This window comes from Colobus angolensis, unplaced genomic scaffold (genome assembly GCF_000951035.1).
Source record: "Colobus angolensis palliatus isolate OR3802 unplaced genomic scaffold, Cang.pa_1.0 Scaffold106, whole genome shotgun sequence".
Lineage (NCBI taxonomy): Eukaryota > Metazoa > Chordata > Mammalia > Primates > Cercopithecidae > Colobus > Colobus angolensis.
Window position 1 is genome coordinate 607,049 of NW_012111586.1, and position 23,612 is coordinate 630,660.

A 23,612-nucleotide genomic window follows, 5' to 3' on the forward strand; every position below is an offset into this window, starting at 1 on the left:
AGACCCGCACCCGGGCGGTGGAGAGAAAGGGCTGTCAGGTGGCCGCGGCGGGCAGCGTGCGAGGGACCGGATGCCGAAGCCAGGCGGGTTTGGAAAAGGATAGCTGGTAATCGTGGCTTGTTTTGCTTTGTTTTCTTTTCCAGCAACGAAGGTTTTGGGAACAGTAAAATGGTTCAATGTAAGGAACGGATATGGTTTCATCAACAGGTGAGCTGCCGGGCTCTGAAGCCTCCATCCCACCTTCTTGCTGCTTGCTGTGCCAATCCACAGCCCTCTTCTGAAAGGCGTTTACTACCTCTGGTGTATTAATGTGATTTTTTTGTTTGTTTTCCTTGACGACTGAAGGGATTTGGGTCTAGAGAATGCCTTTGTTTTGCAGCTAAATATTAATTTGAAGCCAACTTTAAGGGCTTCGTCACAGTACAAAGCAATTTAAAAGGCAAGCGGAGTGAATGAGCCATTCCTTAACAGGGTAAACGGGAAAGTACGGTCCAGTAGATTTTTATTCTTGTCATCCTTTTCTACTTTATTGAACTCGGTATTTGAGAATGTAATCCACTGACATCGGATATTTATGCCTTGTTAACATTTTGGGGGTAAGAGGATTTGACGTGTCAAGTATGTGAGGTTTTGTCATCTTTACCGAGAGGTTGTATTGCCTTTGTTTCACGTTTCATTTTAATACCTGAGATAAATTCTATATTAGCACAGCTTTGACCAGAGAGAACTGTTTTTATTTGTCCATAAATAATATATCTGCAAGAAAATGTTTTTTTTCCTTCAGTTCTTATTTTTCATTCTTCCTTGTCCTAAAATCATGCTGATGAAGTCAATTTCTGTTAGATCCCTGGCTGTAGCTTATTAGAGTGGCCATAGTCACTGGTAACTTGACATTGTTCTTCCTATTTGAAGGTAAAGCTGCAGACACGTCTTTAGGACTTACCCTTCGGGTTGTTTGTGGCAGTGGTGGTGGTAACGTGCAGTAGACGCACAGTATTCCCTGGGCTTCCTTGTGAGCCGGGCATCATTTTCAAGATGGCTGCCAAGACTAGTAGTGCAGTTACATGGGTGTAGAGCACTGGGTATGCCAGTAGCAATCTTGGCCTCACAGGTATGGTACTTAAGTGCCATCTCAGCATTCTCTTGCTTGCTTACTGTAGAAGACCTGAGCACATGATTAAAAGAACAACGTAGAATGGACAACAAATGGGCAAAATCAAGCTTAAGGACAGAATCATGGCCTGATGAAAAACTGTTCATTAATCAATCATAGAGTATTGTGGAAACACTCAAAGTAAGAGATAAGCATTTGATGATCTATTCTCTACTTTTGCAATTGTGGGAAAACATTTTGTTTCTTCCAGAATCTTAGAATTTTCCAACTTGTTCTATACTGTTTGCCTTTCTGGCTGGCTGGAGCTACGTTTTTGATTGATTTTTTGATAAAAGCTTACTAGCAAAGAAGAAAGGGAATGCTTATATATGATTGGTATACTGATAGCTTTTTAACTGATTTCTCTGAACTTATTAGTGTTTTAGTTTGTATTTGTGTCTTACTGTTCTTACTAGACTAACTCTTAAACCAGTGGTTTTCAAATTTAAGCGTGCTTACCTTGGAAGGGTGTGATTTAAGTGGTGTATTTCTTCTGAGCTTTGGATTCATTAGGTCTGGGTACATTTTTAACAGGAATGATAATGGTCTTCGGGCCATATCTTCAAAATCACTGCTTTTAACCCTTGACCCAATGTAATGGTAACTCTGGTGTGCAAATATGCATCCTTTTCAGCGGATAGATCGCAGTTTTTGTATGTGTTTAAGAAGTTTTAGCATGTGCCTTGTTTCGCTGCATTTTTTTTTAAGTGGGCATAGGTTACGACATTTTTTGAAATTAATAGTTTTGTCCAAAATAAAAGTATTACCTTTACACTTTATAAGTGTTTAGTCCATGAGATACTATTCATTGAATGTCTCTGTTCTGAATTGGAATCAATTCAATTGGTCATCCTCCAGGGCAAGTTATGAATTGGCTTTTGATGGTCCTTTGTTTGGACTATCCTAACCTCAATTATTTTGTCAAATTAACTGGTTAAAATGTTCTTTATGCTTCTGAACTGATTGTTTTAATGATTCTGGGACAATAAGATGCTGTAAAATCTGACTCCAATTAAATACAGGGAAGATTTGCTTTAATTAAGGAAAATGTATGTGTTAAATCAGTTTGGAAGCTAGCAGTTGGTTCTATATGTAGTTTCTGTAGTAGAACGAATGGACTTGGCTGGAGGCACCTGGCTCTTATGAGGGAGGGAGGGAGACTGACACATAACGTGCTGTTTTCTGTGTAAAGGAGAGAGTGCAGTGTTTGGGATGACTATTACGACGACTTTTAATTGCCGTTTTTGGATACGCTGGATTATATATTCTAGGATTGTACGGTATTTTTATAATTACAACATTGTATGTAAATTTTCTGCCTTTAAAGACACAATTTCATTGTAAATGTGTTTATTCCAGCCTGAATTACCGCTTGATGAATTGTTACAACCTTGCTAGAATTAATTCATTAAACAGCTTCTCCCTGATTGGTTATATTGTGAAGAAGGTGCTAAGTAACATGAGCATAGAGCTTTTAAGAATAGTAGAAGTTTTGGCTTTATTTTGTTGACTGTGTAATCTAGATATTCTAAGAAATTCATTGAGTTATTCTTTTGTGAACTCTGTCTACAAAACATAATTGGAGAATGTGACTAGAGGGGTCTATTATGCTCCCCCTAGATTACTGTTGAATGTTATTAGTGGTTGAGAATTGATCCATATTCACCAAAGATTACCATGAATTGGCAACAGTTTATGGTGACCAGAATAGGAATATTTTTCTGTTTCCAGAGTACTTAGAATGTCTGAATTAATAATTCTTTGTGTTTTGAGGTGAAGAAAGAATTTGGAGCAAAGGTCACAAATTTGTGACCTTTCTAAGACTACTCCCAGATGCTTTGATTAGACAGCACAGTATTTTTTAAAGGAATTGGGATTAATTACTAACATTTATAATTCAGGAGATAACACCAAGTAATCCAGATTATTATATTTTTAAGATCTGAACTTTAGCTAGCTTTGGGGGCTGTATTTCCACATAGTAAAAACCACCTGCTGTATTGTCACCACATTTAGGGGGAGTATACTTTTTTTTTTTTTTTTAACAACAGTCTGTCATGCTTAGTTGTCTTAGGTTGCTGACTTCGCTTCACGCCTGGCCTCTGTGTGTGCATTTGAGTTTATTACCCATGGTCTGGGAAGATGTAATAAACCAAGCCAGGGAAAGGTTTAGCTCTCTTTAGTCACACCTATCAGGTTTAAGTCTCCCTTTGGAGTGGGGGCTGCCTTGTGGGGATTCCGTATGTATATAACTGATAGGTGACTTCCTTCACATGTTGGTGAAAATAGATACAGCTAACAAGTATTTATACTAGGGTCTATAGTAAGTGTTTAAAATGAGCCAATTCACTTAATCTTTAAAAACCTTTGAGGTGTAGGTGCTGTCATTCTGAGGCACAAAGAAGTTGTTACTTGCCCCCATAAGCATAGGTGATAAGTGGCAGGCAGGATTGGAACTGTGTTTTCACTCTGGAGTTAGTGTTCACCAACTGCTGTTATGCTGTCTCTGAAATAGACCCTAGCCATTTTCAATTTGGTTGTTGTCCACATAGTTACAGATAATTTCTTAGGGTGATTATTTTTAGCCATTGAAAGACTCTTAAATGATCCAAGTATGTCACTGGGGCTCTTGTGTGCTGACTTGCTAGTTCCTGGATTTGAAAAGCTTTCTGTCTTTCACTATCTACTTTGTGAAGTTTGGGATTGTTAAAAGTTACAGTTTTAGCATGTAGGTCAGCTTTACAAATAAAAGGACTTGTTTAATTCCTGATACTGGGAGGCGAAGAATTGAAGGAGAGAACATTGCACCTTATCTCACTTAATCTTTATGTGGCCTGCAAGGTAAGAATGAATATTGCCTTTTTAAAGGGTGATTTCTTTTTTTTTTTTTTTTTTTTTTGAGATAGAGTTTCACTCTTGTTTCCCAGGCTGGAGTGCAATGGTGTGATCTCACTGCAAGCTCCACCTCCCGGGTTCAAGCAATTCTCCTGCCTCAGCCTTCCAAGTAGCTGGGATTACAGGCGCATGCCACCACACAGGCTAATCTTGTATTTTTAGTAGAGACAGGGTTTCTCCATGTTGACCAGGCTGGTCTCAAACTCCTGACATCAGGTGATCCACCCGCCTCGGCCTCACAAAGTGCTGGGATTACAGGTGTGAGCCTCTGAGCCGGGCCTCTCAAGGGTGCTTTTTTTTTTTTTTTTTTTTTTTTAAGGCGGTGGCGTAAAGTACTTAATGTGTGGTGGTTGGTTGGTTGGTTGGTTGAGGTGGAATCTCTCTATGTTGCCCATACAGGTCTTGTACTCCTGGGCTCTGGACTCTAGTGATCTTCCAGCTTCAGCCTCCCAAATGTGTGGTTCTTAATAAAAGTGTAAACCTTTGGAAGGATGTCATTACCAAAAATCTCGGGCTGTTAAAGTCACGCTGATCTTAACTTGATCACGGTAAATCCATTGCTAAGCCATATAAGTCATGGGTAGACTGTAACATAACTGACAAAATGTTTTGGCACTAGGGAAGGCTTAAAGACTTTTCTGCAGGTGCTACTAAGGGAGAGACGTCAAAGGTTCCAAACTGGAACCCTAAAGACAAACATCAATGACATGTATGCAGGCGACATTAAGAGAGATTTATATGCTGGTTAGATTAGCCATTGTTCTTAAGCTGGCAAGAAGTCATCGGTGTTCGCCAAGTCACTGATACGTGTATGTCCCACTCCCTGTGTCCTCCCAAAGTAGAATCCTTTACTCTTGAAATCTAAGAGAACTAGTATACAGTTTGACTCGTGAACAACGTGAGTTTGAACCGCACAGGTCCACTTACACAGATTTTTTTTCATATATAAATATATTGGAAAAATGTTTGGAGATTTGCAACAACTTGAAAACTTCAGATGAACCACATAGCCAAGAAGTATCCCCCCAAAATAACGAAAAGTTGAGTATGTTATGAATACCAAAAATATGTAGATACTAGTCTGTTTCATTATTTACTACCATAAAATGTACACAAATCCATTAGAAAGTTAACTTGGCCATTTGCAGTTGAGAAATGTAAACAAACAAAAATTCAGGCAGTGTTAAATCATAACTGCACGACATTCACTGCTACTGCATTGAGCCCCTTAAAATGCCATGTGACACTAATCATCTTCACGTGAACAGTTGTCTCTCCAGTAAATTGTGCGTCAGTAAAAAGAACTTGTAGAATTGAGGTATTGTGGTTTAGTGCAATACTCTAAGTCTTGAATGACACCATGGAACCCATGCAAAGTGGCACTAGTGAAGCTGAGAAAAGTCATGGCGTTGTAAGGAGAAGTTGAGTTGCTTGATATGTGCTGTAGATGAGGTCAACAGCTGGAATTACCTTTCAGACAGATGTACACTTACTGTATTGATAAGTACATTACTGTACATGTATTTTCTCTTACAACTTTCTTAGCATTTTCTTTAGCTTTATTGCAAGAATATAGTATATAATACATGTAAGATAGAAAATGCGTTAATGATTTATGTTACCAGTAAGGCTTTCCAGTCATGAGTAAGCCATTAAATTTTGGAAGAGTCGAAAGTTATAGGCACATTTCAACTGTGCAGCAGGTTGGCACCTCAAACTTCCATCCACCCTCATAGATATGGAGTTATTCAAGGATAGGCTGTATTACCTTCCTGTCCCCGTAGTCCTGGGACTGCAATTATTGAGTTTGCTATCCTCCAATCTTAGCCCTTGGAAACAAACATACAGTCTGTCCTAAGGCAGAATCACAGACAGTATGTGGGAAAAAGTGAGTCTGTTGGGTGTGAAGGGAGTTTAATAGAGAAGAAATACAAAGATAAGTGGGGGTTATTATGTTACAGTCATCTGTAAGGCTTGGAAATTGGTATCTGGTTGCTTTAGGTTATGGAGCATATAGATGCTAAATCCTGGAGTTTTTATAACCATAGGATTGTAAATTGGTATATGCAGTTAGGTGAATTAAGGTGTTAGACTTGGTCTGGGCAATCTGCAACAAAGTAGTAGTGTAAGAGCATTTAGTTATGGATAAAGTTATGAATAATAAGTCTTATTTAAGGCAATAACTATGGATTGGCAAAGAAGTTTTCTAAAACTTAGCTTTTTTTAATGTAGATATACAGCTAGGATAAAGATAGTTGTCTTTTAGGAGTGGGAGGGTGGTCAAACATGGTGAATATGCTGGAGTAGAGTCCTGGAGTTTAGATGGATTGGACCATGAAAAGCAAATGCTGGAATTCCTAGTTCCTATGGCATGGAGAGTTATCAGGCAAGCTGTAATTGTCTTTTGAGTCATTAAAAAGTCTTCCAGGGAAGTTAAATTTTTTTGCCTTTGTTTTCCCATTTTGAGTTGCATTTTGTCTATTTTTAAGACCCTTACCAATCTGGATAGGCTATACTATAGGAGTGATAGCAATTAGATTTTAATTTAAAAAGCCGAGTAGTATTAGGGAATACAAATGCCCAATACTAAAAAGAGTTGAGTCTCTCCCTTAGTAAGGTAAGTTATTGTTCAGTGTAGTTTTTCTCATTTTGCAGGTAAAAAAGCCAATGAGGCAGCATTCCTAGGTTACACAGCTGTTAATAGTTAAATCAAGACTAAAAGTCTAGCAGGGTGTGGTGGTGCACACCTGTAATCCCAGCTACTCATGGCTGAAGTGCAAGAACTTGAACCCAGAAGGCGGAGGTTACAGTGAGGCAAGATCGCCACTGCACTCCAGCCTGGACAACAAAGTGAGACCCCATGTCAAAAAAAAAAAATTGAATACTGTTATTTTTCTTTCCTTTTTTTTTTTTTTAAGTTCTGCAAAGGGGTTTAATAATGCAAATATCACATATTTCCATTTTTAACACCATATTTGTTTTCCATTTTCTTAACAGTAGAAAGTGATTAAAATGTTTTCCCCAGTATAATAATACAAATGGGAAATACTATAGTGATATACTAACCCAATGAATAAGAGTCACCAGAAGCAAAATCTGTTTTGTGGTCCTGTATTGTTACATATGTACAGGGGACCAGCACCAGAATCACATTTAAACTAATACTTTTTATTTCTAATTAAAAGAGAGCAATGCAGGGCACACCTGTGACCTGCAAGTCTAATTGGACATATATATATGTCAGACTATGCAGATGCCCAAGAAGAATACAAAGAAATATTTTATCCAGATTTGGAGTTTAGGGCCTGATTGCCCCGGCGTAAGCCCATAGGAACTTGAGAGCTTGTTCACACCTCTCATCTGTAGTCATAGTTTCTCATTCTCCAAACCCTTTTCTCCCTAACTACTCTGTGCCATTTAGAGTGGAAATTCTAACAGATAGCTTTTTCTTTCTGAATTATCTTTACTACTATATAATTTTTATTTTCAGAATATTCCTTATTTGTACATCTTGAAGACATTTCTTTATAGTAGACGGAGGAGCTAGAGCTTATATTCACTGCCAGAAAAGGGTCAGTTCCAGTGTTAATTTCCCAGCAAACACCTGACAGAAAAACTGAACAGAAAAAAGTAGTGATAGCTGGCAGAGCAGTGACACCTGCACCCAGAAAGCTGCTCTGCAACTGTCTAATATTTGAGGCTCTCCTTTGTTATAACTGCTAATTTAAACTAGAGATTCTGGCTGGTTGCAAATTCAAAGCAGATCAATACATTTAAATCACTGGTTCAACAAATCACTTTTTTTTAATGGTACAATGTTTTTATTGCAATTGAGGACGTTTTCAATAAGTATCTTGAGCTTAAGACCCTGGCTAAGTATTCCTTTTGGAGTACTCTTTTTACTGTCATGACATTGGTCAGTGAACTATGTTGGTTTCAGATATCTATCTATGTACCCACAAAACACCTCCCTGTTTTTGCAGGAGTGACATTACCCTGTGTGTAATGCCAACCTCGTACTTTCTCTGTTTAGAGACAGGGTCTTGCTCTGTTGCGCAGGGTGGAGTGCAGTGGCGTGATGATAGCTCACTGCACCCTCATTTCCTGGGCTTGAGGCCCAGCTAATTTTTTATTTTTTGTAGATACAGGATCTTGCCCCGTAACTACTTATAATTCTTTTTATTGCAGGGTATGATGATATTGATATGTGGATACCTGTTGTAACTGCATTAGAAGGCATAACAGTCAGTGCCACCACAAAATGGATTGATAAAGAAATGATGTATTACCCAGATACCATGAGTAGCATTATCAATAATGAAAAATTCTCCACAGAAGCTGCATTGTTAGTGAATTTAATGCATATTAAAGCAGTACAGAAATACATACACAACTCAGATAACAATAAACAAATTTACTTTTTAGGCCAAATCTTTATATAGCCTTCTAGCAACTGACACCCCCCACTTCTGTTAATGCAGATAGTGTTCCCAATCTTTGGAAAAATTTTTATTTTTTTATTATTTTGAGAGGGAATCTCACTCTGTTGCCCAGGCTGGAGTGCAGCAGCTCACTGTAACCTCCGCCTCCTAGGTTCAAGCAGTTCTCCTGCCTCACCCTCCAGAGTAGCTGGGACTACAGGCGCATGCAGCCACACACCTGGCTAATTTTTTTTTGTAATTTTAGTAGAGACAGGGTTTCACGATGTTGGCCAGGCTGATCTTAAACTCCTGGCCTCAGGTGATTGTCTCACCTTGGCCTCCCAAAGTGCTGGGATTGCAGGCATGAGCCCCTGCGCCCAGACTGGAAAAACTTTAAATACTCTGCCAGGAGAAGTATTGCCCCTGTTGAAAATCACTATTCTAGACTTTGCCTGCCTTTGCCTTTGTTACTCTACCAGTTTTTTATTTCCCCTTAGAGCCTTAGAGTTTGAAATTGAGTCATATTGGAGAGCAGAACTAATAAATGATGGCTGTAATCTGTTTTTGTGGTGCCTGTGGAGCTATGGACAGATGGACATTAGGTACAGTCATCATTTCCCTAGGCAATCCTAATCATCTAGCTTGAAAGGTCAGTTTTCAGTCACTTGCCTTAAGTTGCTTTTACAGTTTACCTGTTCTGTTTTTTAAATTATCCTGTTCCCATCAATTAAAAATGTTCTTATAATAATCCAAGCCATAATTTACAGGTCAGATTTAAAGTTAATTTTATGTGGATCCTTTGGTGCATATGTTGCCCCCTAGTTCAGCAAGAAGCTAACAGTCATCCAGTTTGTCCAGTTCACTGTAACCTTTGTTCCCTTTGTCATTAAACACTAGAGCTACTGTTGAACTTTTTCTCACTCTGAACTGACGGAGTAAGGTGAGGCAGGTCACTACAGGCCTGGAAATCTGTTCCCTTTTCCTGTGGTGGTTCTTGCTCCTAGTATTACCACTTTAATCCCAGTCTGCAGGCTAAAAAAGTGCGATTATTCTCTACTTCCCCCTCACTTCTGACTTCAGTTATCCACAAAGTCTTTCTCATTTTGCCTCAAAAAGAGATCTCAAATGTCTGCTCATACATGGCTCTGTGGTCTAAACCTTCATCAGTCCTGGTGTGGGCTTGTGGAGTAGCTTTTACAACTAACTGGGCTTTTCCTACACTCAAACATACCTTATCACCCAAAGGCCACAGTTCACATTAGGTTTCACTCTTTGCCTTGTACAATCTATTGCTGGGGGAGGAGGTTCTACTCGTTTTTATGATCTCAAGGAAAGTTGGTAGTAGGGGATGGTGAAAAGGAAATGATTGAAGGATAAAGTGAGAGTGTAATTACTACTTCTGTTGATAATCATGCTCTAGAGCTAAGAGGAAGGTGTGCTAGAACAGTTAATGTTTAATAGGATAAGGAGGGGCAGAATATGTGTTGCTAGTCACTGCTACCCTCTTAATTATGGCTCAGTAGGTCACACTTTAATTTCATAGACTTTTTTTTTGCCTATCTTACAGGTAATGAGGCTACAACTGTTTGCAACTGCTTAAGTCTTTAAAGCAGAGAGCATGGTGGCTTGTGTTTTTTTATTTTCGCCAAATTTCCTGGTAGTTAATTGGCAGCCAGAGAGTCTCTGGGAAAATTAATCTTTGACAACATGAGATGTATTTCATTTTCTAACGTGTTCAACTTGGTTCTGTCTTGCAGGAATGACACCAAGGAAGATGTATTTGTACACCAGGTGAGTGCTTGTGTAGATATTTGCACTTCTGATTCAAGGATTGTGAGAAGAAAAGGTTAGATATGTTTTCAACTTTTGTTCCTTATAAAAGGTTAAGTCCAGCCACCAGTTTATTTACTTACTACAGGAGTAGTAGCATGCTTGAAATGTATACATTGAAATGTGTTAGAGTTGACTTAATTATCCTAGACATTTCAAATTGGAATTTTGTCAACAGCTGTGGCTTTCTTAAATGTTGAGTCAAACTCACTGCACTAACTATTTATACCTAATTTCAGATGAACAAATTACTCCGTGATTCTAAAGTTGAACAAATAATGTTGCTGCAAATACACAGAAACTTTGGCAAGAAGTTTTCAGAGGCTTTTAGGTCTACCTGTAGGGACAAATCTCCATAATCAAGGGTAAATAAGACAGACCTGCAAAACATAGTAATTGAAGTGAATACTTGAAAAGTAGCGTAAAGAGCCTTCTGCTTATTTTAAATCACTTTGAATGGGTGTTGGGTTTTTTTGTTTAGTTTGTTTAACTTTTGGAGAGTTTTGCCTGGCTTGGAAAATGAAAAAATTCTCACTAGTTTAAGGTTAAGTGAGGGGAAGTGTGACAAGGTTGGCAGCTACTCATTAAATAATTTTTTAGATTGGCTTCCAGTGTTTTGGAAAGAAAAAACTGTTAGGATGAGTACTACATACTGAACTTTCTCCTCAAGTATCATTTAAGGAAAATGTTTGAACATTCAGGAATTAAGATTGTTAATGTAAACCACTGTCAAGTGTATGTTAATACCTCAAATTTAGGTATGTTATAAGCTACATTGAATGTACTTATTCTCACAGATACAAAATGGGTAGGAAAAAATATGTTTGTGCTATCAGTTTTCTCCCTAAGACTTTTGAAATATTGTCAACTTTTGTATTAAAGTTAGAGACCATAACTACTTTTTTGTACTATAGTCCAGAAGTCAAAAGACCTAAAGTCAATTTCCATACTCACATTTAATGAATTAAGATACTAGCTTGTATGGCAGCATGTTTCATAGGAAGGGCTGTCATAGGTTGGTGCTTTGTAGCTCACTGAAGTGTCCTACACAGCATTCGATGGCAAGGAGGAAGCTGTTATCAATTTCTAGTACATCCAAAACCCAATCAGGTAGTTCAGGGTCAAATGTAATTATGGAAACGTTTAAATTCTAAATGTAAATAAATACAGGACTACTTCAGACAAATGTTATTTTAAAGCAAATGTTTTATAAAATTGGTATTCTTGTTTGGGTGAACACAGCTCACCTGTTCCTTACTCCCCTTCTGCATGTTCAAAAGAATATGTAGACTTAGGAACAAGAGACAGCAAAGTTTATCAGTCTTGTTGCCTATTGGCAACCCTTAAGGGTTGGGGTTGGGGCAGGGGTTGGAGATGTTGATAAAAATAAAGAGTTGGGATTTTAATTATTCATACTTCTGCTATCCCCTATGACTGCAGGTAATTGATAGTTGGCTATATATTGAAAGGTATGAAAACTATGTGACAGTTTAGATGACAGATGAGATCAATTATTTGACTCAACTCACCCGGTTGTACTGATTCACAGGGTGTCACCAATATACTTTCATTTTTTTGGAAGTGGTTTCAACATGTAGTTGTTTCCTGGGACTTTGGCTGCTCAGGTCTTAGTGGTGTATCAAGGAGACTGCAGTTCTGGGCAGCTTCACTTAATTGGCCTCAGATTCGTTGGTTGTCCTGTCTCCTCTGCAGTAGAAATGCATGAGTGATCCTGTAATGGATATAGCTGGGATTTGGAGTGAACATGGGATTTGGAGACCCAATACCTGGGTTTAGAAAGTCTCCTTACTAACTGTGTGACCTTGGGCAAGGGCACCTAACTTTAAAGCCTGTTACATTATCTGTAAAATGGGATTAACAATACTTTCACATGTCCTAGCTCATAATGAGATTGAATAGGTAGTAAGTGAAAGAATATTGCAAAAAAATTTCATAGAAACATGAAATGTTACTCTTCCTCCCTTCTCCTAGCAGTCTGAGAAGTAGAAGCAACAAGTCTCTAATACAAGATTTATTGAATTCTGGACAGGTGATTAGTAACAATTCCATGCAGTCAGATCATATAAAGAATAACATAGTTAATACACGTGAATTGCATTTCCACTGACGTATTATCAGATTGGAAGGGATTTTGGTTGACATTTGTAATTGAGTTTGGTAACACGGGCAAAGTTGGTTTGATCAGCTTTGAAGCATGCAAAACCCAACTCGCCTGTCATCTAAACTGACCCGTGTGGGGCCACCTTCTACTATTAAGTGCAGTCTTTAGGGGATAGATGGATATCCTCATTTGTTCAAAATTACATTTAATACTTTTGCAAAAAGCAGTTTTTAAAATGTTGTATCTGTTTTGAGTGTTAAATTACTTGTTTTAGTTTTGTAAATAGTGGTAAAATGCTGGGGCCTTGTATGATTGGAGTGTTTTTGTTGAAGTTGGGGATGGCGTGGTCCCTGCTTTCCTAAATTTTTTGATGGTTTGGTCTTATTTAAAGCAAATCTTAAGTATATATCCAAGCTAAAATAATATTGACTCTGGTACATTTTAAATGAAAAAGCACATTATTCTCCCCTGTTAATCTATTTTTGGAATGTGATATTACTAGACTGCCATAAAGAAGAATAACCCCAGGAAGTACCTTCGCAGTGTAGGAGATGGAGAGACTGTGGAGTTTGATGTTGTTGAAGGAGAAAAGGTGAGGATGCTTTTTGTGTAAAGGTTTGACTTCAGTATGGAAATATTTTGGAGGTCTCATCCGTTAGGATGGTGGCTCTAATGTGGATGGATGTGTTCAGGTGACCTCATGAACACAGGTGCATCAAGCCTAATGTTCTGGCTGCAGTTAGAGGGCAATCTCTTCAGAACAGTGAGGAACTGATATTTAGTCATTTCTGTGCACCCCTGGCCACGCAGTCGCCCACCTCCCTTTTTGTTTTCCTTAACTTTGTTTTTTGCTTTGTTTGAAATTTGTTGAAAGTGTTCTGATTTCCTTTGTCACTATCAATATGTAATGGCTTTTGTAGGGTGCGGAGGCAGCAAATGTTACAGGTCCTGGTGGTGTTCCAGTTCAAGGCAGTAAATATGCAGCAGACCGTAACCATTATAGACGCTATCCACGTCGTAGGGGTCCTCCACGCAATTACCAGCAAAATTACCAGAATAGTGAGAGTGGGGAAAAGAACGAGGGATCGGAGAGTGCTCCCGAAGGCCAGGCCCAACAACGCCGGCCCTACCGCAGGCGAAGGTTCCCACCTTACTACATGCGGAGACCCTATGGGCGTCGACCACAGTATTCCAACCCTCCTGTGCAGGGAGAAGTGATGGAGGTAAGTTTCACCATCAGCAACAGCAATGTGGTAAGTTCTGGTAGGACTGTTTAGAGCTGTTAATCATATGGAAAGCACCTTTGATTCCTACCTAGTAAGAGCTAACAGGATTAATTTATAGTGTAGTCACGATTACTAGATGGTCTGATTTTTTGTTTGTGTTTTAACTCTGGATTTCCTGGTTAGGTTATTATGTTACTGACCCAGTAGCCTTGATTTCCATTGTCTTTTTCAGGGTGCTGACAACCAGGGTGCAGGAGAACAAGGTAGACCAGTGAGGCAGAATATGTATCGGGGATATAGACCACGATTCCGCAGGTATGGTCCACATAAACATGTTTATTAAAATTTCCTCAAACCTCTGTTAGGACTCAGCAATATCATGCCTCTCCCGCAGACTTTTTGACTCATTTTTCTGTTAACACTTCACGTTTCCTTTCATCAGATGCCTAAGAGGTGAACCTGTTAAAAACAGCTCATATAGATGAGGTCAGCTTTATACATAAATTTTTTTTAAAAAATGGTGAGGGTATGGAATTTCAAATTTTCTGTCCTTGAACGGGTAAGATAATATTTTAAACCACGTCTTTTAAACCTGCCTCCTTGGTAGGGAGAAAGGAAAGCATTAGGAGTATCTGAATTGTACCATGGCATTAGTGAAGAATCAGCAGTAAGTGTTACCATTTGAAATGGCATACATAATCTTCCACTAATTCTCAGTTTAGTTATGTACCCCCCCTTTTTTTGGAGTTAGGGGATGTCAGCTCAAAGTTGCAAAATGAAATTGCTCCACCAAGAATTTACATTCTGGGAGGAAAAATCCGGTCTATCATTAGACAACTAATCTATCTACTTGAATGGGTATTAGAAATCTTAGTAGATGTCATTATTAGAGTAATGGAGGAAAAATTCGTGAGCCAAGCGTATTTTAGTCCATGCTGTGGTATGCTTTGAGGCAGCGTTCCCAGTCCCACGGTGGTAGGATAGAATGGTGTAATCGTTCTTTCTGTGAGGGTTTGCTGTCCAAGTATTAAGTTCTCATAGGTGATCCCTAAAATCTGAAAGGTACCTCTGAAGAATCAAACCAATACACTAATAATGCATCTTAACTGATCACTTAAATCGCAGCTTTTAAATCCCCAAATTTTTAAGTGTCAAGTTTATTATTCTAGAAGTATCCAACATATCCAAAATATACTGTGAGTCTATGGGGGGGGTGGTTCTGTATATAGGTTTTTAAATTTTACAAAAGTCAGAGCACTTAGTGTAGTTTTAGGAACTAGGGAATCTAGTTGAGGTTGTATTACATATTTATCAGCACGTGTACCTTGAGAGTTTTGCAAGAGCAGCTGATGTCATCATATTTCTTGTGTTAAAATATGTCCTGTCCTGAGTTTTCAGTTAAAAGAGCTGGGATCCTAACTGATCACTACTAGAATTGAAGATCTCTGATTCAGTTTTCTGCCAGGAGATTGTGTTAGCCAGATCCTGGATGTTGAAGATAGATGGGTTTTTATTTTTCAAAGTAGTCTAAAATAGGCTTTCATGTATTAAGTCCATGGGTTCCAGCAGCAGAATCTTTGGTTTACCTTTTTGTTACACTGAAGAGCTTAAATGTTTTGCCAAACTAGTTTGATAGATGTCCTTAATAGTGTAATTTTCTGTTTGTATTCAGTGCTTCAGTTCACTGTTGAGCAAATTGTTTCTTTATATTAACAAACAAGAAGCTTGAGGTTGTATCTTTGTCCATTGTTACCCCTCCAGTGCAAGGGTTTTTGCCATTTGGTTTAAGTTAGACTTAATGTCTACGTGTTTCAATGCTTAAAATACTCAGTCCTGCCAGATAGTTGGCAGAAGTAACATATAATTGCTTTGAAGTTATCAATGAATGCTAGACTTTCCAAACTGTGCAGGAATCTTTTGTTCAAATGAGAGTAAATGAAACATGCTGCCCCTAATGCATGGAGTGGTGTGGTAAAATCCTGGCCGGTGTGGGTTCAAGAGCAAATTGAAAGAGAAGTCTTAAGACAGAGTGTAGTACAAGTTTTGCTGAAAAGGAGACAGGTAATAGGGGAAAATGGGGAGTGAAAATGGGAGGTTTTTTTGTTGAGAAATAACATTTATAGGCTGAAATGCAATCGAGGATAATGGTTGATGGCAGGAAAGTGACAGCTGAAATGTTTTCTTCCTCAGAGAGGGTTGAGTTTTGCCCACAGGTGAAAATGTTGACCTGTTGTTAGAAACCTGATGTTTTCATGTGTAAGAAACAAGAATACATGGGCACACATGTTTAATGGGAAGACATGGAAGCCTTTGTTTGCTCAATTGAGTCAAAAGAAGAGGAAGTTTGAAAAGTTTGGGGCAAAGAACCCTCTAGCAGAGAAAATAGAGATGGTAAATTTGTAAGTAATAGGATATAACAATCATAAATTAGAAGTGAGTTCACCCAACTTGGCTCTGTGTTTCTAGCCATTTGAGCATCAGGCTCAGATTGGGCAGAGAGTTGGATTTCTCTGGCATTGGTTTATCCAGACTTAGACCCTGGGGTAGGGCTTGGTCATATGATTAATGGTGGACTTTATACTTGGATAAGTAGGTGAGAAAAAGGGAAAATGAGGGGTTTTTAAAAATTGTGTCGTAGAGATGGAGTTGCACTGTTACTCAAGCAGTCTTGAACTCCTGCCCTCAAGTGATCCTCCCCAAGTGCTAGGATTACAGGTGTGAGCCACTGTGCCCAACCTTGGAGTGAGATGAACAGGTGATAGGATCGCTGTAGATGAGGTCCTAGATGAAGAATGAGAAAACAATAAGGAATTAACTAGGAAAAATCAGAAGGTACATAATTGGAAAGCAGGGTGGTATAATTGAGAAAACCCAGGTGGAAAACAGCTGGACTGGGAGGTCGGTCTGAAAGCCCAGGTTATTAGAAGCTATTACCCTCGAACCTTAATAATAACTGCAATAAGAAAGAGATAGTAAATGGAGCAGAATCCAAAACAAGATGGAACGCCTACAGTTTTTAGAAGCTAGGAGAGCTGATTTAGAAGCCACAATAAGGTTAGAACAGTCACCACTGGAGGGTTACAAAGAAAAGTCAGAACAATTTTGTTGAAGATTCATCATGAGTTCCAAAAGATGTGGGGAAAGAGTTTTAGAATGTACAAAGGTAAATGTGAATTTATTCCTATGATGACGTAGAGATACTAAAGGCCTGGGGCTTTCTGGAGTGCTCAGAGTATGGGTGAAGGAAAGGCCAGGAATCCATCATTTTTGAGCACTGGGGGAAAGAAAATCCCAAAATTTAGTATCTTTATCTTGGTGATTAAAAGACTCAAGCCTTTAATCCCAGCACTTTTTGGGAGGCCAAGGAGGGAGGATAGCTTGAGCTCGGGAATTGAAGACCAGGCTGGGAAACATAGCAAGACATCTCTACTAAAAATCAGACATTAATGAGGCATGGGGGCTTGCCTATAGTCCCAACTACTCAGGAGTCTGAGATGGGAAGATCACTTGAGCCTGGGAGATAGAGGCCACAGTGAGCTGTCATCATGCCATGGCATTTTAGCCTGGGCAACAAAGCAAGACTCCCGCCCCGCCGACCCCCCCCACAAAAAAAAAAAAAAATCTTACACAAATTGCCTACAGACCACTTGATACAGAGAATGGGCCAGACATGGTGAGTTAGTTGTGAACCAACTGGTAACACTGGTAGGTGTGTTGAAGAGAGAAGGTTTTATCATTCTTAAATTTGACACCGTTCATTGCAGGGGCCCTCCTCGCCAAAGACAACCTAGAGAGGACGGCAATGAAGAAGATAAAGAAAATCAAGGAGATGAGACCCAAGGTCAGCAGCCACCTCAACGTCGGTACCGCCGCAACTTCAATTACCGACGCAGACGCCCAGAAAACCCTAAACCACAAGATGGCAAAGAGACAAAAGCAGCCGATCCACCAGCTGAGAATTCGTCCGCTCCCGAGGCTGAGCAGGGCGGGGCTGAGTAAATGCCGGCTTACCATCTCTACCATCATCCGGGTAAGCAGGCTTGGATGGCCATCACTGATGACAGTTGTGAGTGGTGACCATTTCATCTTATTAATACAAGAGGGGGAACATTTCAGTTCCATCAGATAAAGCCATGTTATTTATAATGTGTTCTGCCCTATTCTTAATTACCTAATATTTCATTTTAGGAATATTGAATATCAGAGTCATATTTGGCCACCCCTTAGCTAGTTCTCAATTCTGACACTGGAGACCTGTATTTTCATGAGTATTTTGAACTATTAGCGCTTTCTATTAACTTTTCTGAATGAATTTTATGATGTCACTAGTAAACGGAGGAAAGTTTTGCTAGCTGTATTCTGAGAAATAAGTTAATTACATTATTATTTATGCATTATTTCAAAAAAGAAGTGGGGTAGCTATTAGAATTAACCCACTGAAAGTGGGAACATCGATACAATCTTTTAATCATTTCTAATTGTTTTTTGTTGGTTTATGTTGTTCCGGGAAAAAGATGAGAGTGTTTTGTGTCTAAAAACTCCTAGGAGAATGACTCATGGTTTATCATGGTGTATTTAAACTGCCTGTAGATTAGTAATAATTCTCTGGCAGACCACATGATACATTTATGTTCTTGTTACGTTAGCGTATCAGCTCACTTGTTTTTGTTACCCTTAATTCCAAAATTAAGGGATTCCTTTTCATTCAGCATTTTACATGATATCGAGAGGTATGTATGTGATTGTCGTTCCCTCTGAAATTAGCATTCAACTAGTAGTGCTCTTGGGTTTTTCCCCTTTGCTATTTGCTGGATGGCAAAAGATGTGTTAATGTCTCCCAATACACAAGTAATGTAAGCTAGAGCATGTACTACACTAAATGAAGATTACCATGAATTCTACATGATCATCTTTATTTTTTTCTTTACAGTTTAGTCATCCAACAAGAAGAAATATGAAATTCCAGCAATAAGAAATGAACAAAAGATTGGAGCTGAAGACCTTAAGTGCTTGCTTTTTGCCCGTTGACCAGATAAATAGAACTATCTGCATTATCTATGCAGCATGGGGTTTTTATTATTTTTACCTAAAGACGTCTCTTTTTGGTAATAACAAACGTGTTTTTTAAAAAAGCCTGGTTTTTCTCAATACGCCTTTAAAGGTTTTTAAATTGTTTCATATCTGGTCAAGTTGAGATTTTTAAGAACTTCATTTTTAATTTGTAATAAAAGTTTACAACTTGATTTTTTCAAAAAAGTCAACAAACTGCAAGCACCTGTTAATAAAGGTCTTAAATAATTGTCTTTGTGTAAGTTTGTCTAGTTTTGCTTTAGTTTATAAGTTCTTAGCTATTTATAGGACCCTCAGCTTGACCCAGTCTACAAATAGATGATACTCACTGGCAATTCCCTCAGGTAAAATGTCTTTAAAATCTCTAATCCTTTAAGTGGCATGCCTCTGGGCCCATACTAAAAATTAGAAAATACATACTCTTGATAACCTGGCTATTTTTCATTGAAGGATTTGCTCATTTGTAAGGAAGACTTGATAGTGTAGATTTTGTGTGGGTTCCTTTGGCTGTGAGGCAGTGTTTAAAAGGGCATTGCTCTAGCCTAGACCAACCAGACTCTCATCCTGCTCCACTTAGTTTTGTCACCTTCGGAGAATTTATTTCAATGTGCCAATTGAAGATGCCAACTTTAAAGTGTTAGGAGAACATGTCACAGTGCCTGGTGTGGTCATCAAATACTGGTTCAGCTGCTTATGTCCTAGAGATGGAAACAAATAATATAAAACCCATGGGAAAACTGCTTAGGAACATGGAGGTTGGTGAACTTGTAATTATGTGGTTCTCAACACCTTATATCCTAAGCTTAGTCTGGCTGTTCTTTTCTGTTTTTGAGACTTGAGTCGTGTTCTGTCACCAGGCTGGAGTGCAGTGGCGCGATCTCGGCTCACTGCAACCCCTGCCTCCGGGTTTAAGCGATTCTCCTGCCTCAGCCTCCTGAGTAGCTGGAACTGCAGGCGTGTGCCACCACGCCCAGCTAATTTTTGCGTTTTTAGTAGAGATGGGGTTTCACTGTGTTAGCCAGGATGGTCTCAATCTCCTGACCTTGTGATCTGCCTGCCTCAGCCTCCCAAAGTGCTGGGTTTACAGGCGTGAGCCACGGCACCTGGACTCTGGCTGTTGTTTTCTAAATGTTTGTTAGATGTTCTTTGGCTTGCTTTGTGAAATAGTCATGTAGTTGATAGTGACTGCTATCCAGAAACACTCCAGATCATCCTGGCCAGCTTTCAGGGCCCAGGAGAAATAGACGGGTCAGGAGTAGGCCAGAGTGGCACATCAGGAATCCTGCAGTGCTGTGGAAGTCATCTCCTGCTTGGGACTAACTCTTCACAGAGGATTTGAAAAGAGACTACTCAAAAATTTTTTTAACCCTACTTAGTGTAAATATCTGTACTGCAGAAGTGAGTTTGTTAGCCCATTTCTTGTTGGTGTTTATGAAAATAATACCCAGTGTTTGGAAGAGTGCAATGGACCTGAGACTTAAAAACTGTTGGTAGCATCTAAACTGTTACTTACATGCAGACAGTCCCTGACTTACAGTAAGTAGTTCAACTTAGGGGATTTAGTGGGGTTGCAGTTTCTACTGAATAAACATTGTTTTCATGGCATCACAGAGTTGAAAAATCATCAATGAAACCATCGTAAGTTGACTGCAGTGTTGCCAACATTAAATACAGTTTCAACTTAATGATGTTCTGGCTTGCGGTTTATGGGAACATTGCCTCGTGGTAAATTGAAGAGCATCTGTATTAGGATATCATGGAAATGGGAAGACCAACAGCTGATTAAATACCAATAATGTAAGAATGAGATTTTTGAAAACACGTTGAGGAGGACAGTTTTGGGGGAATACAATCTTGTGTGCTAGTGTTGGAAATAGAACTACGTACACGTTTTTAGATACTGTCGTGTTAAGTACTTTGAGTACTTAAGGGTTATTTGTAAGGAACTGCAGAGCCTGTGTACATCTCAAAAACTACCCAGAAAACTTGCAGCCAAGATCAAGGTTTTGAACCTATTCTGCCAGTCAGATGCACCAACGTGAGACCTGGAGACATTGCTAGGAAGCTATGCAAACTCATTTTGCTAGCGAGGGTGGTCGCTGTGCTTTGGTGATGGAACAGCAGGGATGATTTCCTCCTATCTGCCTCTTAGGTTTTTATATGCACTGAGCCTGGTTCCCCAGCTTTAGCAATTGTGAGATAACCGGGTTTTTTTGTTTGTTTTTTGTCTTCAGAAGAGAGGTGCCATTTGGAGCAGAGTGAACACAGGAGAGCAGGAAGTGAGGAAAAAAGCAAGTGTGTCATAGTTTGTGTTGAACGTTGCACTGGAAGACCTAGGGCAGTACAGTTAAAAAAAAAAAAAAAAGGAAGGATTTGGGAGAAATAATTGTCATGCATAGGTGATGCTAGCCACACAGAAAATCCAAAAGATCTTGCAGTCAAATTTGAGTGTTTATAATTGGCTAGTTGTGTTTCTGTATAGTAATGTCTAGAAAATAATGACACACATTCTCATGATACTATCAAGGAAAAGTAGGAGTGAATTTATGGATCTTCATGGAAGGGAGTAGCACAATCAAACGACAGTGGATTTTTTTTTTTTCCTTGTTTATGGATATTAAGACTTGTCAGTTCATCCAGTGATTAAATGTATTTCACTTTTAAAGTCTTACGGTTACTAGGCCAGGCGCGGTGGCTCACGCCTGTAATCCCAGCACTTTAGGAGGCAGAGGTGGGTGGATCATGAGGTCAAGAGATCGATACCATCCTGGCCTACATGGTGAAACCCCGTCTCTACTAAAAATACAAAAATTAACCGGGCGTGGTGGCAGGCACCTGTGGTCCCAGCTACTTAAGAGACTGAGGCAGGAGAATTGCTTGAACCCGGGAGGTGGAGGTTGCAGTGATCCTAGATTGCGCCCCTGCACTCCAGCCTGGTAACGGAGTGAGACTCTGTCTCAAAAAACTAATAATAATATAAATAAATAAATGAAGTCTTAGTGGTATTCTGGCATGTCTTGGAAAGCAAACAGGGGCCTGAAGGGATGTTGAAGATTTAAAGAGAAAAAGATGTGAAGTAGTTGTCTTGGGAATGGGAAAACAAATATACTAGGGACATGCAGAATTGCCAGCAGGTGGAGAGTTAGAATTTAACTAGGGCTTTGCCAGGTGAATTCAATAAAGGAAGGAAAGAGCAAAGGTATTGAGTGTGTATACAAACCTGTACGGTATAGCCTATTGCTCCTAGGCTGCAAACCTGTACAGCATGTAACTGCTGAATACAGGCAATTATAACACAGTGGTAAATATTTGTGTGTCTAAGCATAGAAGAGGTACAGAAGGCTGGACATGGTACCTCATGCCTATAATCCCAGCATCTTGGGAGACCAGGGATTTGAGACCAACCTGGGTAAAAGAGCAAGACCCCATCTCTACAAAAGTTTCAAAATTAGCCAGATACGGTGGCACAAGCCTGTAGTCCCAGCTACTTGGAAGGCTAAGGAGGGTCGCTTGAGCCCAGGAGTTCAAGGCTGCAGAGCCATGATTGTACCACTGCATTCCATCCAACCTGGGCAACAAAGCAAGATTCTTTAAAAAAAGAAAATGAAAAATGAGAAAAGGTAGAGGAAGAAGGCCATATAAATGATTTTCTTTTGAAAAAGGGACACCTGTACAGGGTACTTAACCGTAAGTTGAACTTGCAAGACTAAAAGTTACTCTGGGTGATTGGTGAGTAAACGTGGAGGGCTAGGACATTACACTTAGGCTGCAAAAAAAGCCACAAATTATAAGTTATAAAATTATAATTATAGAAATTATAAAAGGTGTTTTCCATTTAACTTTTACTTTACAAACTAATTGCTTTCTTCTTTTTTGGGGGGGTGGGGGAGGGGGGATGGAGTCTCACTGTGTCGCCCAGGCTGGAGTGCAATGGCGGAGGCCTCCCAGGTTCAAGTGATTCTCCTGCCTCAGCCTCCTTAGTACCTGGGACTACAGGCACCTGCCACCACGGCCAGCTAAGTTTTGTATTTTTAGTAGAGATGGTTTCACCATGTTGGTCAGGCTAGTCTCAAACTCCTGACCTCATGATCCACCCGCTTCGGCCTCCCAAAGTGCTGGGATTACAGGTGTGAGCCACCGCACCCGGCTGCAAACTAATTTTTAACAACTTTTTGACTCTTAACTTAAAACTACAACTGTATGAAAATACATCCTTATCTGTAAGCTTTTTTAAAAATTTTACCTTGTAGGTTCAGGGGGACATTTGCTGGTTTGTTGTTTAGGTAAACTTGTGATTTTCCATATCACTGTCTTTTACCTACACACTTGTCCCACTGAAAGGTCTTCAGGGGCAATAACATGAATGGAATTTTCATCTCCTTTGATAACAGTGATAACAGTGCCTTCTGGAATACCTTCTGAAGGACCTGTCTGGGGCTAACAGTTAAACGTTAACTTTTAAAAAACACATTAGGCAAACATTATTAAAGTGTCACATAGTAAATACATAAATCATTAACAGCCATTTATTATTACAAGCTGTATATAATTGTACGTGCTTTACTTTATGTGACTGGTAGTGCCGTAAATTTGTTTATACCAATACCAGCATCACTTCAAACACGAGTAACATGTTGCCCTATGACATTCCTATGGCTAGGATATCACTAGGCAGTAGGAATTTTTCAACTCAGTATCTTTTATTGATAGAAAGTATTTTACATATTGTGTACATGTGAGTATTTGTTACATGAATAGAATGTGATGATCAGGTCAGGGGTATATCACCTTGAGGTACACCTTAAGTATCATTTGTACATACTGGTAACACTTTGAAGTTCTGTCTTCTAGCTATGTTGAAATTAGAGTACATTGTTACTAATATACAATACATA

The 23,612-nt window shown here is 39.2% G+C and overlaps 1 protein-coding gene across 2 annotated transcripts in view; it reads left to right on the forward strand.

The window, feature by feature from the left end:
* The window catches only part of YBX1 (Y box binding protein 1), a 20,012-nt gene extending 1,053 nt beyond the window's left edge, over positions 1-18,959 (forward strand). Inside the window, exons 2-9 of one of the 2 annotated variants that reach the window (XM_011945060.1) lie at positions 9-38; positions 144-207; positions 10,227-10,260; positions 12,924-13,013; positions 13,342-13,644; positions 13,880-13,962; positions 17,412-17,685; positions 18,583-18,959. In XM_011945060.1, the coding sequence (XP_011800450.1) occupies positions 9-38; positions 144-207; positions 10,227-10,260; positions 12,924-13,013; positions 13,342-13,644; positions 13,880-13,962; positions 17,412-17,646 (839 nt within the window). In that variant the 3' untranslated portion in view covers positions 17,647-17,685; positions 18,583-18,959. Of the gene's footprint in view, positions 1-7; positions 107-143; positions 208-10,226; positions 10,261-12,923; positions 13,014-13,341; positions 13,645-13,879; positions 13,963-17,411; positions 17,686-18,577 lie in introns of those variants that run through there. The other variant, XM_011945066.1, reaches the window with a different exon arrangement.
* The last annotated feature ends 4,653 nt before the right edge of the window (positions 18,960-23,612 follow it).